Consider the following 17499-nt stretch of genomic DNA (forward strand, 5'->3'; position numbering starts at 1 on the left):
TATCAAAGGGTGCAGGCGAGCACATAGCCTGCACTCTTGAGTGGCTGTGTACAGCACCATCAACCCAGAGCTGAAGAAAGCACATCCGCTTTTTACGGCATCCCCCACTGCACGATCAAAGTGGGAGCGTTATCTAGCAGTGCTCGTCCACTCGCCATAGCTCATTACTTTGTTTTCCAATAGATGATCCCTCCCCCATGAAAAAGCAAGCGTGCTTTCTTTAGCTGTCGGCTGATGGCGCTGTAGGCAGCCGCCGCAGAGCATAGGCCATGAGTTCATGTGTTCCCTTTCATAAAGGACAACAGTGCACACCCAAAACATGTTATGTGAGCTTTTTCGTCTGCAGGATGACAGACTAGTGTACCAGTGAAGGAATAGGGTGGAGGGCAAACTTTGTAGTTCCCTTCTGCCCAATGTATTTCTGTAACAAAATAATAAAAGCAGACTGAGTGTGTTTACTCAGTTGAGCCCCAGAGAGCATCTACCAAGCAAGTGCCATGATGAGGCATATTCCATCAACATCACTCAAGTTATGTGTTCCACAGCTTGAACCCTTTTAAAAGGTACTGAAATTCATCCAACCAACATTACTCAAGAAATCTGCCCAACATACTGAAACTCATCCAACCAAAATTACTGAAGAAATTATTTGCCCAGACGGACATTACCAGCAAAGAAACTTCAATGCGTTCCTTAAACCTTTTACAGGAATTGCGCACTCTAGGTGAGAAATTCGTAAAGAGGAGGTGTTAGGCTCCAGCATACACTTTTTACAATTTTTTTTCATTGCAAGCTTGCTTGCATCTTCTTCTTTTTGCCTTTTCTTGTTGGACTTGCACTCTAAGGCACATGTTTACCCCAGAAAGTATGAATATAGTCATTAAAAAGTTGAGGTATTTGACAAGCAAAATATAACTAACAAAAATCATAATAATAATTCCACTGTTTGGGCTGAAATTTCTTGCGACTGTCTCGATCAAAATCAACTACAGTTAAAGGCACTCATTCAAATTTATACCAGATGTGACAATACCTGGTTGTACCAGTGTAAGCCATCATGTAGTTTTATGCAAAGATTAATCTAAACTAAACTCTACTTCATGAAAGTGTGAACTGCATGCAAATTATACTGGCTAGCTGCCAGTAGTGAAGGGAAGAAGCAGGGGATCGGCAAATCTCGTACATTGCCCCTCTACCTACCCCTGACAGAGGAAGTTATACAAGTGGCCCTTTGTACCCCTCGCATTCAAATGAATATGCCTATGCAAGCAGTCAAAACTCGAAGTTAGTTTGATTGGGCCTGCTCAAAAAATCTCCAATACAATGCGTGTGTGCAATATTCAAAAGCATTGCTCAGGCCACTGCTAAGTGGCATAGGGCAGTGAGAACGTGCTCACATCGCTCTCCACTTTATGAAACGCTGTCAGGCAGAAATTTCATTCAAGTCTACTTATAGAGTGCATCATCTTTTTTGTGAAGCTGCGAAGATTCGAAGGACACCAACATCTGGGACCTGGACTTGCTTCACGAGAAACTATCAACATTTGAAGACGCAACGCGCACGAACGCAGCTCACCGAAACGATTTCAGTCGGCGGTGCCGGGACGCTAAACGTTGCGGGATGCGGCGACGAGTGTGTGTGTCGACTGGCTCACAACCATACGACTGACTTTCTCCGACATTTTCTGACAGTCAGAAGTCAATTCAGACGATACCCCCTGTGCAAGGGAAAACGAAGGACAGCCCATTCCGTTGTTTCCACTGAGCATGCATACTAAGGACGCCTAGAAATTTTTCGTCTACATAAACGTCGACGAAGACCCTCTCGGCACATCTTTGGGGTCAGAGAATCAACCGAATGACACGAGTAGCGTCTTGTCAGATGAGGAACCAAGTATTGCTGCACAAGGGTGCAGCAGCGCGTCTCTCGATAACAAGAACGACGACGCGGGTCTGGCTCTTACTTGAACGGGGGACGGCTGGCACACCATCCTTTCACGCAAAAGAAAAAAGAACAATAACCAAAGCCAGAAAGAGCCAGAGAAGGGACTAGAGAAGAAAAATGAAAAGTCGGCAGGCAATCTGCCTGTCGACACAGCACGGGACAGTCATGTCAAGTGGGATTTCGAGCGCAGAAAACTCTGAAGCCCAAGGCACCTTCCAAAGGAAGACAAAGGTTATCCTGAGACCGCACAAGGGCCTCGCAGTGAAAAATCTATTTGGATCGGAGCTATCTAAGGCAGTGATAGAGGCCTGCCGGAACAACTTTGGACGAGAAAGTTTCTTGCTGCGGGTCCACCCTGAATCGAACATCATGATATTGTCCACGCCACATGAACAAGTGGCAGGCAGAGAGATCAACCAATTGAAAATCAGAGGACGGATTCACCCCTTCAATGCGTAAGTGGCCAACCCAGAAGACGTACTGCAAGGCATCGTTCACGGACTACCGCCCAGAACAACTCAGGCTGACCTGATGGAAAACCTACGAATACGGACACAAGGGGTGAAGATAGAGAGAGCCAGGACGCTGGCCTCTTCGAAGTCAGCAATAACTCTTACGGGTGACGTTGTAGCGACACGTATCCCGAAGGAGCACGGCCACTAGCGTGAGTCCGGTCTTAGCGAGCCACAGGGCACGCGTTAACCGTCGCCGTGGAGAGAACATGATACTGCTCAAGGTCGCAACACTTTATTGTCTATGACAACACTAAAACGCAGTACGGCCCGTTGCAAAGGCACGGCGAGGAAGCAAATGGGCTTATCGACGCCACGGGCGCAAAGTACAACACAGGGTGCCACGAGCCCGTATACGTGGTTAAAGTGATTCACGGAGACACCGAGACCAAGGCCCGGTAGCTCGAGCAAGAGCAAAGGCGCTCGCGTTGGCTTCGGAGGGAGACGGGTCGGCGTAGCTTTGCCACGCACTAGGACACCGTACTGCCCTTCGGCTGAGCATATGCAAAGAGGCAACAAAAAGCGAGCGTTCGCTTCGGGCGCGAGGCGCTGTCAGCGAAGTCCGACGAGCCCCAAACAACGGGAGTCAACGGACAGAAAAGGGAATGCGTGCTCACCGTAAGCTGTCCCGGAGAATCTTCGACTCACTTCCGACACACACGCGCAAAATCTCTCTCGGTTAACTCCGCGCGCGGCGCCACAGTCGACATCCGCTACCGGGTGAGACGGGTTAAACGTGATTCCTTGCTCTCCCAGCGTGGCAGACAGAGGAGGGGAGTCATGTCAAGACATGAGAACGGCAGAAAAGACAGCAAATCCCCCGTAAAGGCGGCGGGCTAGCCTCAATTCCCACAACGTGCTCCCCAGGTGTGTCTATTTTATGGGTGCAGAGGCGATCTGTTATCTATACAAGCCTACCGTACAGGTTTGCAAGATTTGTTGATCAACTGGACATCGCATTGATGCGTGCCCGACCCTAAACGCCAACATGTGCTTGAAGTGTGGGACGTGTGATCCTACTCAAGGACACGAATGTGCCTTGAACTGCGCCATATGCGGTGAAGAGTACGCTACATGAGACAAATCGTGCAGAAAGAAACTGAAAAATGTGGCTCCGCGAATTTCTTATGTGGGGACACCTTGATTGATATGTGGGGTTTAACGTCCCAAAACCACCATATGATTATGAGAGACGCCGTAGTGGAGGGCTTCGGAAATTTCGACCACCTGGGGTTCTTTAACGTGCACCCAAATCTGAGCACACGGGCCTACAACATTTCCGCCTCCATCGGAAATGCAGCCGCCACAGCCGGGATTTGAACCCGCGACCTGCGTGGGGACACCTCGAAGGCAAACAGAGTGGACCTACACGGAGAAGGAATCTCCGCAACTTGAGCAACACCAGCAGAAACCTCCTCGCTGGTTCAGCTCAGACCGAGAGGAAGCAACGCTCCAGAAGCGGCAGACATCCAGATCCAGCGCCAGATCACGATCGAGATCAACATCAAAGCCCCGCAACAGCGAAACATCAGCAAGCCTGCGGAGGCCCCTGGCAAGTCAAACTTGAAGAAAACACCGAGTAGCAGCTGGAAAACAAGCTCGGCCTATGCCAGAAAATAAAAAGCAGCAGCAGCAACCACTGGCCTTAGTATGGAGGACCTACAATACAACCAATCAAACAAGGTGAGTTGGCGATTTGATTGATTGATATGTGGGGTTTAACGTCCCAAAACCACTATATGATTATGAGAGACGCCGTAGTGGAGGGCTCCGGAAATTTAGACCACCTGGGGTTCTTTAACGTGCACCCAAATCTGAGTACACGGGCCTACAACATTTCCGCCTCCATCGGAAATGCAGCCGCCGCAGCCGGGATTCGAACCCGCGCCCTGCGGGTCAGCAGCCGAGTACCTTAGCCACTAGACCACCGCGGCGGGGCAAGGTGAGTTGGCGAGTCCAGTGCCTCCCAATGTTTCGGTAACTGATAACCCCCAGTATAGGAAAATTCTAGAGGAGAACAAAGGATTAACACAAAAAATTAAGCAGCTTAGAAATCAAATGGATGCAGAGCATATTGAGCATAAACAGGCCATCTCATCAATTGAAAGCCAATTAGAAAATGCAATTAACAAAATACAAAACCCTGAATCGGTAGGCAACCCCACCGAGGGCAATTAAGAGGTGCGAGAGCGTCTAGCTGACATTAAGGATAGCAAAGAAACGAGCGAGGAAACGATAGACAAAGACTCGTTCACTACTCAATCAGAAAGCAGTAAACTAGTAAAGCAAGTGCAGATGCAGGTTCAAGCAAACAGGGAAAGCATAGATACTTTACATAAACTTCTAGCTGATTTCATGACGGAAATGAAAACTTTTGTCAGAGAAGAACTGAAAATTCAGGGACAGTATGTTAACGATGCTGTGGGAGGCTTGCCGAGGGCACTAAACAAATGCTCCCTGTTCACCCCAGTTACTGACAAACCATCCAAAGCGGGCCGCGACAATGAGGACACGACCCTGCAGCATGGCCAAAAATAATATGAAAAGTGTAGAACATTTGGAGATTTGGCAGTGGAACTGTCGCACTTTTCACAAGCTCGCCGTAGCACTCCAAAATTACATGAACTCGGCACCATTTCAGCCAGACGTAATATGCTTGCAGGAGGTCTGGCCCAAGATGGTAAAACTGCAGGGATATTATTGTTTACAAGATCCCAATTATTCCCCCGTAGCCTCGCCGGTTAGCAAAAGTATTACAGCAAAGATTGAGCACTTAGAAAGTTTGCGGATAAATCATCAGATAATCACCCTTTTCCTCTGAAGAGAGGCAAAGTGAAAACCGTAATATTAAATATATACAGCCCTTCCAAAAATAAACATGAGGACTTTTCGTGCACTGCTTAAAGATGTCGTCGGCATTGCAGGGGCAAGAGATCGACTTGTGGTATTGGGCAACTTTAACGCACCCAGTACTACCTCGGGTCATTCGAGAGATTCCCCTAAGAGAACGCATCTCGCACACGACGTATCCAAACTAGAATTGAGCTTAATTACTCTACCCACAACACCTACGAAGCTGGGTAACAGCGTAAGTCGAGACACGTTCCCAGATCTGACATTCACACGTAATATTAACGACACTAACTGGACAAACCTGAAAGAGAATCTTGGCAGCGATCACTACATAATCAGCATTTCTTTGTAGACTCCAAAACTACGTAGGGTCATAGGAGACGTGGTGATCATTGACTGGTAAAGGTACAGACTACGACATCCCCCCCCCCCCCCCGACTCTGCACCGGAGTCGATTAGGGAATGGTCAGAGTACATAATCTCAGTTCACAAACAAACACCTAAACGTATTGTAAACGTATTGCAAGAACAGCAGAGACACCAGCAGTTGACAGGCACCTGCTCTATTTGTGGGAGAGCAGGCACCGTACGCTGAAAAGGTGGAAAAACCAGCGACTCAACCGGAACCTTTTCTACAGAATCTCTGCTTAAGGAGAGGAGGCAAATCAATACGCTAACAAAATTGCAACTGAGGGATGGATCCAGTTCTGCAGTTCACTACAGGACACTCTGAGAACTGCGAAAACTTGGGCCATCCTAAGGAACATGCTTGACCGAGAAAAATCTAAATCGGCCACAAGCAGAACACTACAACGAATAATGCACGCTTTTCCGGACACGGAGGAGGAGTTAATACAAGCACTTAAGGACAGATACATAGGAGAGAATACTGATAGTTGCAGTATTGAAATACAGTACACTGGTGCGAAAAACAAGGAACTCGACGCCCCAATCACCAAGGGAGAGGTCTTTGCCGCTGCCCAAGCAGCCAAGAGAAATTCTGCCCCTGGTTCTGATCAAATCACAAATGCAGTGATAAGGAACCTCAGCGATAAGGTCATGGAGACACTGACAAACCATTTTAATGACAACTATTGGCTCAAAGGGAAGATACCCGAGAAATGGAAAGTATCCAAAACTAATGATGATGATGTGTGGTGTTTTATGGCGCAAGGGCCAATTGATGGCCAAAGAGCGCCATTTCAATGAGTATAGAGATGCGGACAATGTTATGTTGCGTGGCTGTATAGGGGCCTTGAAATTCCTCGCGATAATGCGGGTAAAAACATAAGTATTAAAGACATGACAGTGGCGTGATATGCATATTAAAAAGGGTGACAAAGGTTTTGATAATAAAAACATGTAAAAATATTTGGCACTAGCACACTTGCCTCATCAGTGCCCTTGTGTCCAAGGGCTGCGAGGCAAGTGCTTTTAAATGTAATCACAGCAGCAGCGACCTCTCTTGAGAGGTCACGCTACGCAATGCCTGGGTATAATACATGGTAAAAATTAACATCTCTTAAAAAAGCTAACAATGATTTATGGGTGAAAAGTGGTTCCCTACCGACAAACATTGCAGGGTGTAAAGGTATATGTTGTCGGTAGGGTAATGGGAAGTGTTGTCTTCTTAGAGTGTCTGTTTACATTGGATTAAAACGTGAAGAACTGTTAAAGCCTCACCACATTTATCACACAATGGTGGATCACCACCGGATAAAAGATGTGTGTGTGTCGTGTATGTGTGCCCTATCCTGAGTCTTGTTAGTGTTACCTCTGTTAGACATGATTTTGATACTGGTGGCCAATGGCCAAGGTGTGGCTTGATAACGTGCAGTTTGTTTTGTGTGTGTGTATCCCACTTGCTCTGCCAGTAGTCCCTGAGGTTTAAATTGAGAGACGGCTTAAGATCAAGGGCCGGGATTGATATGGATGTAATGGCGGTGCTCTCATGGATGGATGCAGCGAGCTGATCCGCCCTCACGTTGCCTTGGATCTCACGGTGCCCTGGCACCCAGCACACTACAACATGTTGTTTGTGCGTGTAGTGTGCACAAAATGGAATAAAGTGAGACAAGGACTGGGTTTTTTTGTTTTTTAAGACTGTGCAGAGCCGTTACCACACTGAGGGAGTCTGTATAAATTACTGCTTTTTGTATTTGTAATTGTTTGATGTGTTTAGCTGCCACCAGTATCGCGTAAGCTTCCGCTGTGAAGATACTTGTGCGTGGATGTAGAGGGCCAGCATCCGAAAAGGATGGGCCGACAGCAGCGTAGGACACAGAAGAGTTAGTCTTGGAGGCATCTGTGAAGAACTCAGGACATGTGTATTTGTGTTGAAGTTCCAGAAAGTATGTTCGGATATGGGCAATAGGTGCATGTTTTGTAACCTCTAGGAAAGACACATCGCAATCTATAGTCTGCCACTGCCACGGTGGCGGGTATGCTACAGGAGCCATTAAACTGTGTTCAAGTGACACTTCAGTTTCTTCAGCTAGACACTTCAGGCGAATTGAGAAGGGCTGCCTCATCGAAGGCCTGTTTTGAAACAGAGTTGAGCTCGACAAATCATTAATTGTAGAGTATGAGGGGTGCTTCTTGTCTGCTTTCACCTTAAGGAAATAAACAAAGGACATAAAAGTTCTCTGCAGATGAAGCGACCACTCATTTGACTCAACATAAAGGCTTTCTACGGGGCTGGTGCGAAAAGCACCGGTAGAAAGGCGGATGCCCAAATGGTGCACGGGGTCAAGCATCTTCAAGGCACTTTGAGTGGCAGATTGATAGACAACGGCCCCATAATCTAAGCGGGTATGAATAAGGCTTCTATAGAGGTTCATGAGGCATTGCCTATCACTACCCCACGTAGTACGTGACAACACTTTTATAACATTCATGGCTTTTAAACATTTTGTTTTTAAATACTTGATGTGCGGTACGAAAGTCAACTTGTTGTCCAAGATTAAGCCTAAGAATTTATGCTCGGCTTTGACGGACAGACGTTGCCCGTTCAGCCGAATGTCAGGTTCTGAGTGTATGCCTCTCTTTCGAGAGAACAAGACACACGTGCTTTTTTGTGGGTTAAGTCGAAATCCGTTTTCGTCTGCCCATTTGGAGACCTTATTTAAACCCATCTGAACCTGCCGCTCACACATGGCAAAGTTGCATGACTTGAAGCCAAGCTGAACGTCGTCGACATATGTACAATAGAACATCATGCGGGGAATGGACAAGTGCAAAGAATTCATTTTGATGATAAAAAGTGTGCAACTAAGCACACCACCTTGTGGCACGCCTGTTTCCTGGACAAATGTTTGGGAGAGCACACTGCCTAGACGGACACCGAATGTCCGGTTTGACAGGTAACTTTCGATTATATGAAACATTCTTCCGCGCACACCAAGGTGGGACAGGTCTCTTAGAATTCCGAAACGCCATGTTGTATCATACGCCTTTTCGATATCGAGGAACACAGAGAGAAAATATTGTTTATGGACGAAGGCGTCTCTTATCTGTGCCTCGATACGAACGAGGTGGTCTGTGGTGGATCTACTTTCTCGAAACCCGCACTGAAATGGGTCGAGCAAATTGTTTGTTTCAAGAATATGTAGAAGTCGGCAGTTTATCATTTTTTCGAATACTTTGCACAAGCAGCTTGTAAGTGCAATAGGCCTATAACTTGAAGCTAAAGAAGGGTCCTTGCCCTCTTTCAAAATGGGAATAATAATAGCCTCTTTCCAGGAGGTAGGGATAGTGCCAGAAAACCAGATAGCATTGTATAAACAAAGTAAGGTTTTTCGTGTTTCGGCTGGTAGGTTTTTTAACATTTCATACACCACACGGTCAGAACCTGGGGCAGAAGTACTGCAGGAGTTTAGGGATGTCCATAGCTCAGCTAGACTGAAAGCTTGGTTATATGCCTCGTATCTAGTGGATTTATGTTCTAGTTTCTGCTTTTCTATTCTTGTTCTGTATTTTTGGAAAGTGTCAGTATAGTGGGACGAGCTGGATACCCGTTCAAAGTGTGCACCGAGGAAGTTTGCCTGATCTTCCAAGGTATCACCCTGAGTGTTTACGAGTGGAAGTGTGTGTACTTGTTTTCCTGCTATCCTACCGACCATGTTCCAGACTTTAGCCTCCTGTGTGTATGAAGTGATCCCTGACAAAAACTTCTGGCCTGCCGACGCGTTCTCCTGCCTTGAGACTTTATTTTCTTAAAGCTCTCAAGGTTTTCCGCTGTCGGCGAGTTGCGCAGCAACCTCCATGCCCTGTTCTGTTCCTTTCGCGTATTACCACACTCTGTGTTCCACCATGGGACGTGTCGCTTGCCGGGCTGTCCAGATGTTTGTGGGATGCATTTGGCTGCTGTGTTAATAAGGAGAGCTGTGAAGTACTGCACAGCTTCATCTATGCTTAGCGTACATATGTCAGTCCAAGATAAGTGAGCTTTGTTATGAAACTGTTCCCAGTCGGCTTTGTGTATAAGCCATTTGGGAACTCGTGGAGGATATTCGTATGATGTTTGTGTACTCAAAACGACAGGAAAATGGTCACTTCCGTAGGGATTATTTAGAACTTTCCATTGGAGTAATGGTACAAGTGATGGAGATGCGATGCTGAGATCTATGGAAGAGTAGGTTTTGTTGGCAAGGTTATAATATGTTGCCTCTTTCCTATTCAACAGACAGGCGCCGGAGGAAAAAAGGAACTGTTCAATGAGACGACCTCGTGCGTCGCAGCGAGAATCACCCCATAGACTGCTATGAGCATTCAGGTCACCAAGGACCAGATAAGGTTCGGGTAGTTGGTCTATTAAGGACTCGAATTCTCGTTTTCCAAGACGGTGGTGTGGGGGTATGTACAGAGAGCGGATGGTGACGAGCTTGTTGAAAAGAACTGCTCGAACAGCCACTGCCTCTAGCGTTGTTTGCAGTGGTAAATGTGTGCATGCTACTTTTTGATTAACAATAATGGCTACACCGCCGGATGATGCCGCAGCATCATCTCTGTCCTTTCGGAAGAGAACATACCGTCGCAAAAAATACGTGTTTTTAGATTTTAAATGAGTTTCCTGTACACACAGCACTTTCGGCGAATGTTTGCAAAAGAGCTCTTGAACATCATCGAGGTTTCTGAGGAGTCCTCTGACGTTCCAATGTATTATTTGTGTTGCCATATTGGAGGTAACGTAGTGCTGTGTGTAAGGAACAATGGGTGTGTCTGCTTCTTAAGCTAAGCGTTAAGACTCAAAGAACAGGGCCGTCGCCGGGCCCCGTTATTGGCTTTTTATTTCGTTTGGCGCGCTCCAGGGAGCTACGCCGATCTTTCTGCACCAGGGGTGCCGTGGTGTCCATTGCCTCCTCAGAGGCACCGCATGGCCGCATTTGCGAGCTGATGTTTTGGGCTTGGGACCTCGCCTGGTGAGACGAGGCCTTCATATCGGCCGACCCTGGGGTCTCCTTCACCTCGGGGGGCGAAACCTTCGGTCCTCTTGGGCTAGAGGTCGAAAGAATCTCCTTTGGTGCTGGGATACCCTGGCCGCTGCAAGAGCTTGCAGCGGCCTTGGTTGTCGCCGTGGGGACGAGTGGCAGGGCAGCCTTGGCTGTTCCCGCCGTGGGTGGGGGCATTGGCGACCGCCTGGGCACACTGTGCCTGGCATGGGCAGTTGCCGCAGGCCGTTGTAGTGCTGCCCCCTGTTGCACTACATCGGAAAACGATGGTTTGTTTGTGAAAAGCCCAGATACTTGTTGACGGGCTTCTCGGAAAGTAATGTTTTGTGTGATTTTGATTGTAACAATTTCTTTTTCCTTTTTCCATGTTGGACAGGTTCGGGAGTATGCGGGATGGGCACCATCGCAGTTTGCGCAGTGGGCCCCATCCTCCACCTTACACTCGTCAGTAGCGTGTCCTGTGGTGGCACACTTTCCGCAGGTGAGTTGGCCGCGGCAACTCTGAGAGCCGTGACCAAAACGCTGGCATTTGAAGCAACGTCGTGGGTTGGGAATGTAAGGTCTCACATTCAACTTCAAGTATCCTGTTTCGAGATGTTCAGGCAGGGTGCTGGTGCAAAATGTCACAATTATGTGTTTTGTTGGGATTTCCTTCTTATCACACCTAATTTTGATTCTTTGTACTTGTGTCACCTGCTGGTCCTTCCAGCCCTTGAGGAGCTCACCTTCAGTCAGGTCAAGCAAGTCTTGATCAGATACAACGCCTCGGGAAGTGTTGAGTGAGCGGTGTGGTGTAATTGAGATAGGTATGTTTCCAAACAATTCTAGTTTTGAGAGGTTTTCGTACTGGCTCTGACTTTTTACCTCGAGGAGGAGATCCCCACTGGCCATTCTTGTAGCCTGGTAACCTGGTCCAAGTGTAGTGGTGAGGCATTTGGAAACAACGAAAGGCGAAATAGTTCTGGCGTTCTTTTCAGCGGTTTCACAATGGATTACATGGTAGCGGGGAAAGGTTTCTTTCGGTTTGCTGAAATACTTGCAAAAGTCTTCGGTGCACCCTCTCTTTGGGAGAGGACAATCATGCAATGGAGGGAGAGAAGAAAAAGCCATAAACTAAATGTGAGTTTGGCAGCCATGCCAGCCGCCCACCATGGAGCCCAACACGGGGACGTGACAAGTCCTAAATATATATGAGGCATGTCAACGTCAGCTGTACACAGCCGCTATAACCAAATGTATTGTGCCCAAGACAGAGCACATACACAAGGTTAACCCTTGCCGCCAGGAAAAATCGGAAGTAAATGGAAGAGAGATGAAGACAGGATAGATTTAAAGGCGAGAAAAGACTAAGATGTAGAGAGAGAAAGAAATAGGAAAAGGCGACTACCGATTTCCCCTGGGTGGGTCAGCCCAGGGGTGCCGTCTACGTGAAGCTGGGGCCAAAGGGGTGTGTTGTTGCCTCTGCCGGGGGGACTTAAAGGTCCAATCACCCAGCTTCAGCTCAACCCCCAGGATCCCCTTTTCCCCGGACACGGCAAAGCCACGCACGGCTAGGCGTGGGAGGGAGTAGAAACTCCCCCGTTAGCTCGGGTCCGTGGTGTCGCTACACACCAAACGCCTACTTGTGCAAGTGCCCCTGCGGGGAAAGTATCCAAAACTATTACGATACCGAAACCCAGGAAGAAGCCATCCCTGCAAGCACTCAATCCCATATCTTTGATGTCATGCATAGGAAAGCTTTACGAAAGGGTCATTCACAATCGGCTCCAAAACTTTATAGAGGACAACGACCTTTTTTGAGCCACTATGCTGGGTTTTGGCAATGGCCTCTCCACTGAGGATGCGTTTCTCCTATTATAAGAGGAAGTTGCGTCTCTCATAATCATATAGTGGTTTTGGGACGTTAAACCCCACATATCAATCAATAAGAGGAAGTTATAAGCTATATACTCACGGGAGGAGAACATCTGAAACTAGCCCTTGATTTAAAAGGAGCATTCGACAATATATCGCTTAAGGCCATCCTAACAGCATTAAACAACATCGGATGTGAAGCAAACACCTACAATTCCATCCAGGCATTTCTCACGGAAAGGCGGGCTTTGATAGGCATAGCACAAGTCACGTCAGACGCTTTTGATATGCCAAACAAAGGTACCCCTCAAGGAGCCATCCTCTCTCCCCTGCTCTTTAATATCGCCATGTTAGGACTCACGGGAGCTCTGGGTGAAGTGCCACAGTTAGGATACACTCCCTATGCGGATGATATCACTCTATGGGACCCGTGGATCTCTGGCTAAAAAAGAGCAGACACCCCTATGGGCAACACGTGGATCTCTGGCTAACAAAAAGCAGATACTTCAAGAGGCTGCAACAGCAGTTGAAAACTTTGCGAAGGCCAGCGGGCTCAGCTGTGCCCCAGAAGTTTCTGAAATCATCAGGATACATGGGCAAAGATACAAAAGCAATGGACACATCAACATACACATTGAAGGTGTCAAAATACTTGAGTTAACCGTCGCACGTATTCTGGGTTACTGGGTTCAGAGTAGTGGACGAGCGAACCATACAATAAATATTAAAATCAGTCGCAAAACAAGTTGCATGAATGATCCATAAAATAACATACCACAAACAGGGAATGAAGGAAGCAAACACAAATTAGATTAGTACAGGCACTTGTACTGTGCAAGGTTACCTATAGTCTACCTTTCCACGCATTAAACGAATCAGAAGAAGAAACCATCGAGTCAATAATTAGGGGCGCCTACAAAGTGGCCCTAGGGTTACCGGTAAGCACACCAACCCAAAAGCTAGATAATACATACCATGAGCTAAAGATAGCTGTACTAACTGTGCAGAAAAATCGTCCAAGTCAAACGAAAGCAGGGAGAGAGATACTCACTAGGGTGGGCTTCGCGCCATACCCTCAGAGCCTGGACGAGGTTCTTGTACAAATCCCGGACCCCTTCCGCAGCAAGATCTCGATCTTACTGCTGCCCAAGAATATAGACGTAAAAACAAACAAAAAGCGCCGAGAGGAGAGAGTGCGATGGCTCCCAAAAACATTAAAAAACAAATCAAATGTTTCGTATGCAGACGCTTCGAGGTACAATTTTAAATGGTCAGTTGCATCAGTACTCAGCAACGACAACTGCATGGTGACATGCATTGCTGTACACATTCCTCATCGTCAAGGCGGAATGTTTTGCCACTGCCCTTGCAATCAAAGCGCAGGAACAGAGAGATGAACCGCAGACAATTATCATCTCAGACTCGCAGGAAGCGTGCTGTTTCTTTTTAAAAGGCCGCCTTCCGATAAAAATAAGCAAATTCTTAGGCAAGAGATTGACAAACAAATACAGGCTGATCTGGTGTCCAGGACACGCAAGCCTGGAGGGAAACGAACGTTCGACGCTTTTGCTTGAGGCCTCACGAACTGAGAAGACCTTCGACAGCACTTTCAATCCTTTGAAACACTCCAGGAGGAAGCTATTGAGGAGGATAATGACCCATCCAGAATGGCCCCTCGTGAAATTCTTGCTAACCTACGAGGCATGCGAAAAAAATACAGGCAGAACGCAATTTCCGCAAAATTCAAATGGGAGTCTTTCCCAATCTTCAAAGATTACACAAAATTTTTCCAATGCTGTACGGGCATGCGTGTTCGTAGTGTGGCGGCTCGCCATCGCTCTACCACATTGCGTGGGGATGCCTAAACCGACCACCAAATTTAGATACTTTTTTAGGTCAGTACAAGCTTTCTAATACTTTCGAGCAATGGGAGGCACTGCTCGCCAGCTCTGACCCAGAGGTGCAGCTTGCACTTCTGCTTCACGTCAGGCAGGCAGCAGCAGCCAGTGGAGTCCTGGACTTGAGGCCCCACCCATCAAGCTCATGACCCCTGTCCCAAACCTTTGCGAATAAAGTTTTTCCTTCCTTCCTTCCATTGCTCAGGCTGCTTGCACCACGGGGGATCGACCATACGTCAATGCAGGACACAAATGCTAACCTTGACTAAAGAAGCAGTGAATATGTAATAAAAAGGATTAATTAGATGACTACTACACTGGAAAAAGTTCACAGAAGTTTTGGATTGGCCAATGAGCAAGTGACCGTGACAATGGAGCCCTGGACTTGAGGCCCCACCCATCAAGCTCATGACCCGTCCCAAACCTATGCGAATAAAGTTTTTCCTTCCTTCCTTCCATTGCTCAGGCCGCTTGCACCACGGGGGATTGACCATACGTCAATGCAGGACACAAATGCTAACCTTGACTAAAGAAGCAGTGAATATGTAATAAAAAGGATTAATTAGACGACTACTACACTGGAAAAAGTTCACAGAAGTTTTGGATTGGTCATTGAGCAAGTGACCGTGACAATTCTTGATAGTGATAAGTGCAAGCACCCTGACCCTCCCTCGTATAAATATACACAAGATTCTATAGGGGTGGCGATGCAAGCTTGGTATGTCATACCAGGTCATACATAGCACCAAAGTGTCTTTCCCTCATTTTGTTTTTGTCCCTTTGCACACTCGTCCGCAACAATTATGATTTTGTCTCTTTCGAAATATAATCCTGGTCGTTTCAAGCAAAATCATGCAGAACTGTATAGAATAGCTATTGGGCCACATGACAACTTAGTAAACACAACATCAATTTGGGTAGACCAGAAAGTACTGACAGGTGCCATTCGCAATATTGCAATGAAAAAATGTCAAATTTTCGGACAGTTTGTGGACGAAATGTTGGGCAATTTATCAAGGCAAAAGAAAGTTCAGGAACAGCAATTTCGAGGTCGATAATGTCATGCTACGAATATAACAGCTACGATTTTTTCCCCCCCTAATACAAATCACACCAACTGGAAACGTGGTAGCAAATGGTTGACACTCGTCGCCGGCCTTACAATAAATCACCATGGCTAAAATGGCCGTTGTATGAAACACTAGTATTAGGTCTTTCAGCTGTGGAAACGACAGTTTCTGAACAAAGTTCAACGGACACGTGGATAGAAAGCACGTTAGAAACATAGAACACGAACACAAACGAAGCAATTCGTGTATGTGCATGTTCTGCGTCTCTAGCATGCGGTCTTCCCGCAATTTGAAAGCGTCGGCTGAATATATGAACAAACTATCCCAACACGACGCCACACTTCTGAATATGACTGAAAGTAAATCAAAGGCATGCTCGTACAAATTAGTAAGTACAGCCAAAGTGAGACGCTGCGCTTACCTTTCCAATGTTTGCGTAAAACTTGGATGGCACCGTTTGTATACTCGCAGCGATAGTTTTCTGGTAACTGCGATTCCATTACACTACCCGCATGTATTGCTTATCAGGAACGCGCTAGCAAATCCACAGCTAAGAAAGAACTTTTACGGTACTGACATGTGAAGACGCGAACCTTCACGAGTATGGAAAGGACAAGTTATTGGGATATCTGCTGTATTTGAAGTGCCAGGGCAAACACAAACGAAAGCCGTAGCTGTATGGTTCCTAGTGTGTGTCAATATATCAGCATGGAGACTTTTTGCAGAAGCAAGACAAGAGGTAAGTATAACGGAAGCGCATTACTTAGCAATTACTTTACGAACAAACGGTATCACCGCCAGCACTGGAGAATATAGTCAGAAGTTAACATAAATTTTTGTACGAGAACATTGCTTCAAACGCAAACGAAACATTGACAGGCAACGAATCACACTGAAGACGGTTTACTACTGTTCGATTTTACATTACAGAAAGCACCCCAAGTAGATACCTTTAAGACATTCAATGAAACTAAAGCTCATGAAAACTCTACGCCCTATTTTTGGAACTAAAGTGTGCGAGCTAGATTTCGCAGTGGTGCAGAAGAAAAGAAAAACATCCGCCGACAATAATGCCTCATCATCCCGCGTTCGCCCTAACGACGAGCCAAAACAACACAGACACTCTCATAACAAAAAATATTCACTCACCTTTGTATGACAGACTTCACAATTATCTGAAGGTCAGATTTTTTGAGTGAAGTCTGACTTGAAGTTAATATTCCATATGCATTAGAAAACCAGTCGGGGCCCGACGAAGCGGACGCCATGTTTGCCGACTCTCAAACCAGGGCGATGAAAAGAACTCTGGAACCCAGTGTTCGACGAACCGGCGGCTCTGGCTGCACCGGTAGTTCTGGCTATGGCTTACATACGGCGATGATGATGAGGGCTGTACCGAATAAGGCCAGACAGAAAAAAAAAAGGGGGGGGGGGGGGGGGGTTCAGCGTCCTGCAATATTTCTAAAATGAAAGAAAAGTACAAATGGCGGAGAAGGCATGAGAGATAAGCGCGGGGACAGAGGCAGTAGAAGTATAGTAGAAGGGTACATCACAGAACACCTACTGCTCTTCGTTGGTAGGTTCCTCTTATCCATAGTTTCCTCAAATTAAAGAGACCCAGAAACAGTTTTTTTTTTAGATTTTGTCAGCGTTTAGGCTAAAGAATCATTATACCATTCACACCACAACTTAAGCCACACGCCGTGTAGTAAGGCCGCTGCGGACAATGGGCCCTTTCCAGCTAGGTAGTGCTCGCATGTGCACTGGTCACGAAGAAGCACGCACTACGATTTTCGGAAGCTAAAACGCGACACGTCCAGACCACTTTCCTACACCTTGGTCCAGACCAAGCGACATCTGAAACCTCAAACATGCAAATATTTGACCCGAGCTCTCCGGATTGGATGTGCAGCCGAG

General features: G+C 46.8%; 1 protein-coding gene across 3 annotated transcripts in view; it reads right to left on the reverse strand.

Moving 5' to 3' along the window:
• The window catches only part of poe (E3 ubiquitin-protein ligase-like protein poe), a 567105-nt gene extending 550172 nt beyond the window's left edge, over nucleotides 1–16933 (reverse strand). For 2 of the 3 annotated variants that reach the window (XM_075878938.1, XM_075878937.1), the window contains exon 1: nucleotides 16732–16933. In XM_075878938.1, the coding sequence (XP_075735053.1) occupies nucleotides 16732–16850 (119 nt within the window). In that variant the 5' untranslated portion in view covers nucleotides 16851–16933. The remainder of the gene's footprint in view (nucleotides 1–16731) is intronic. The other variant, XM_075878939.1, reaches the window with a different exon arrangement.
• Nucleotides 16934–17499: the final 566 nt, after the last annotated feature.

Source organism: Rhipicephalus microplus, chromosome X (genome assembly GCF_043290135.1).
Source record: "Rhipicephalus microplus isolate Deutch F79 chromosome X, USDA_Rmic, whole genome shotgun sequence".
NCBI lineage: Eukaryota > Metazoa > Arthropoda > Arachnida > Ixodida > Ixodidae > Rhipicephalus > Rhipicephalus microplus.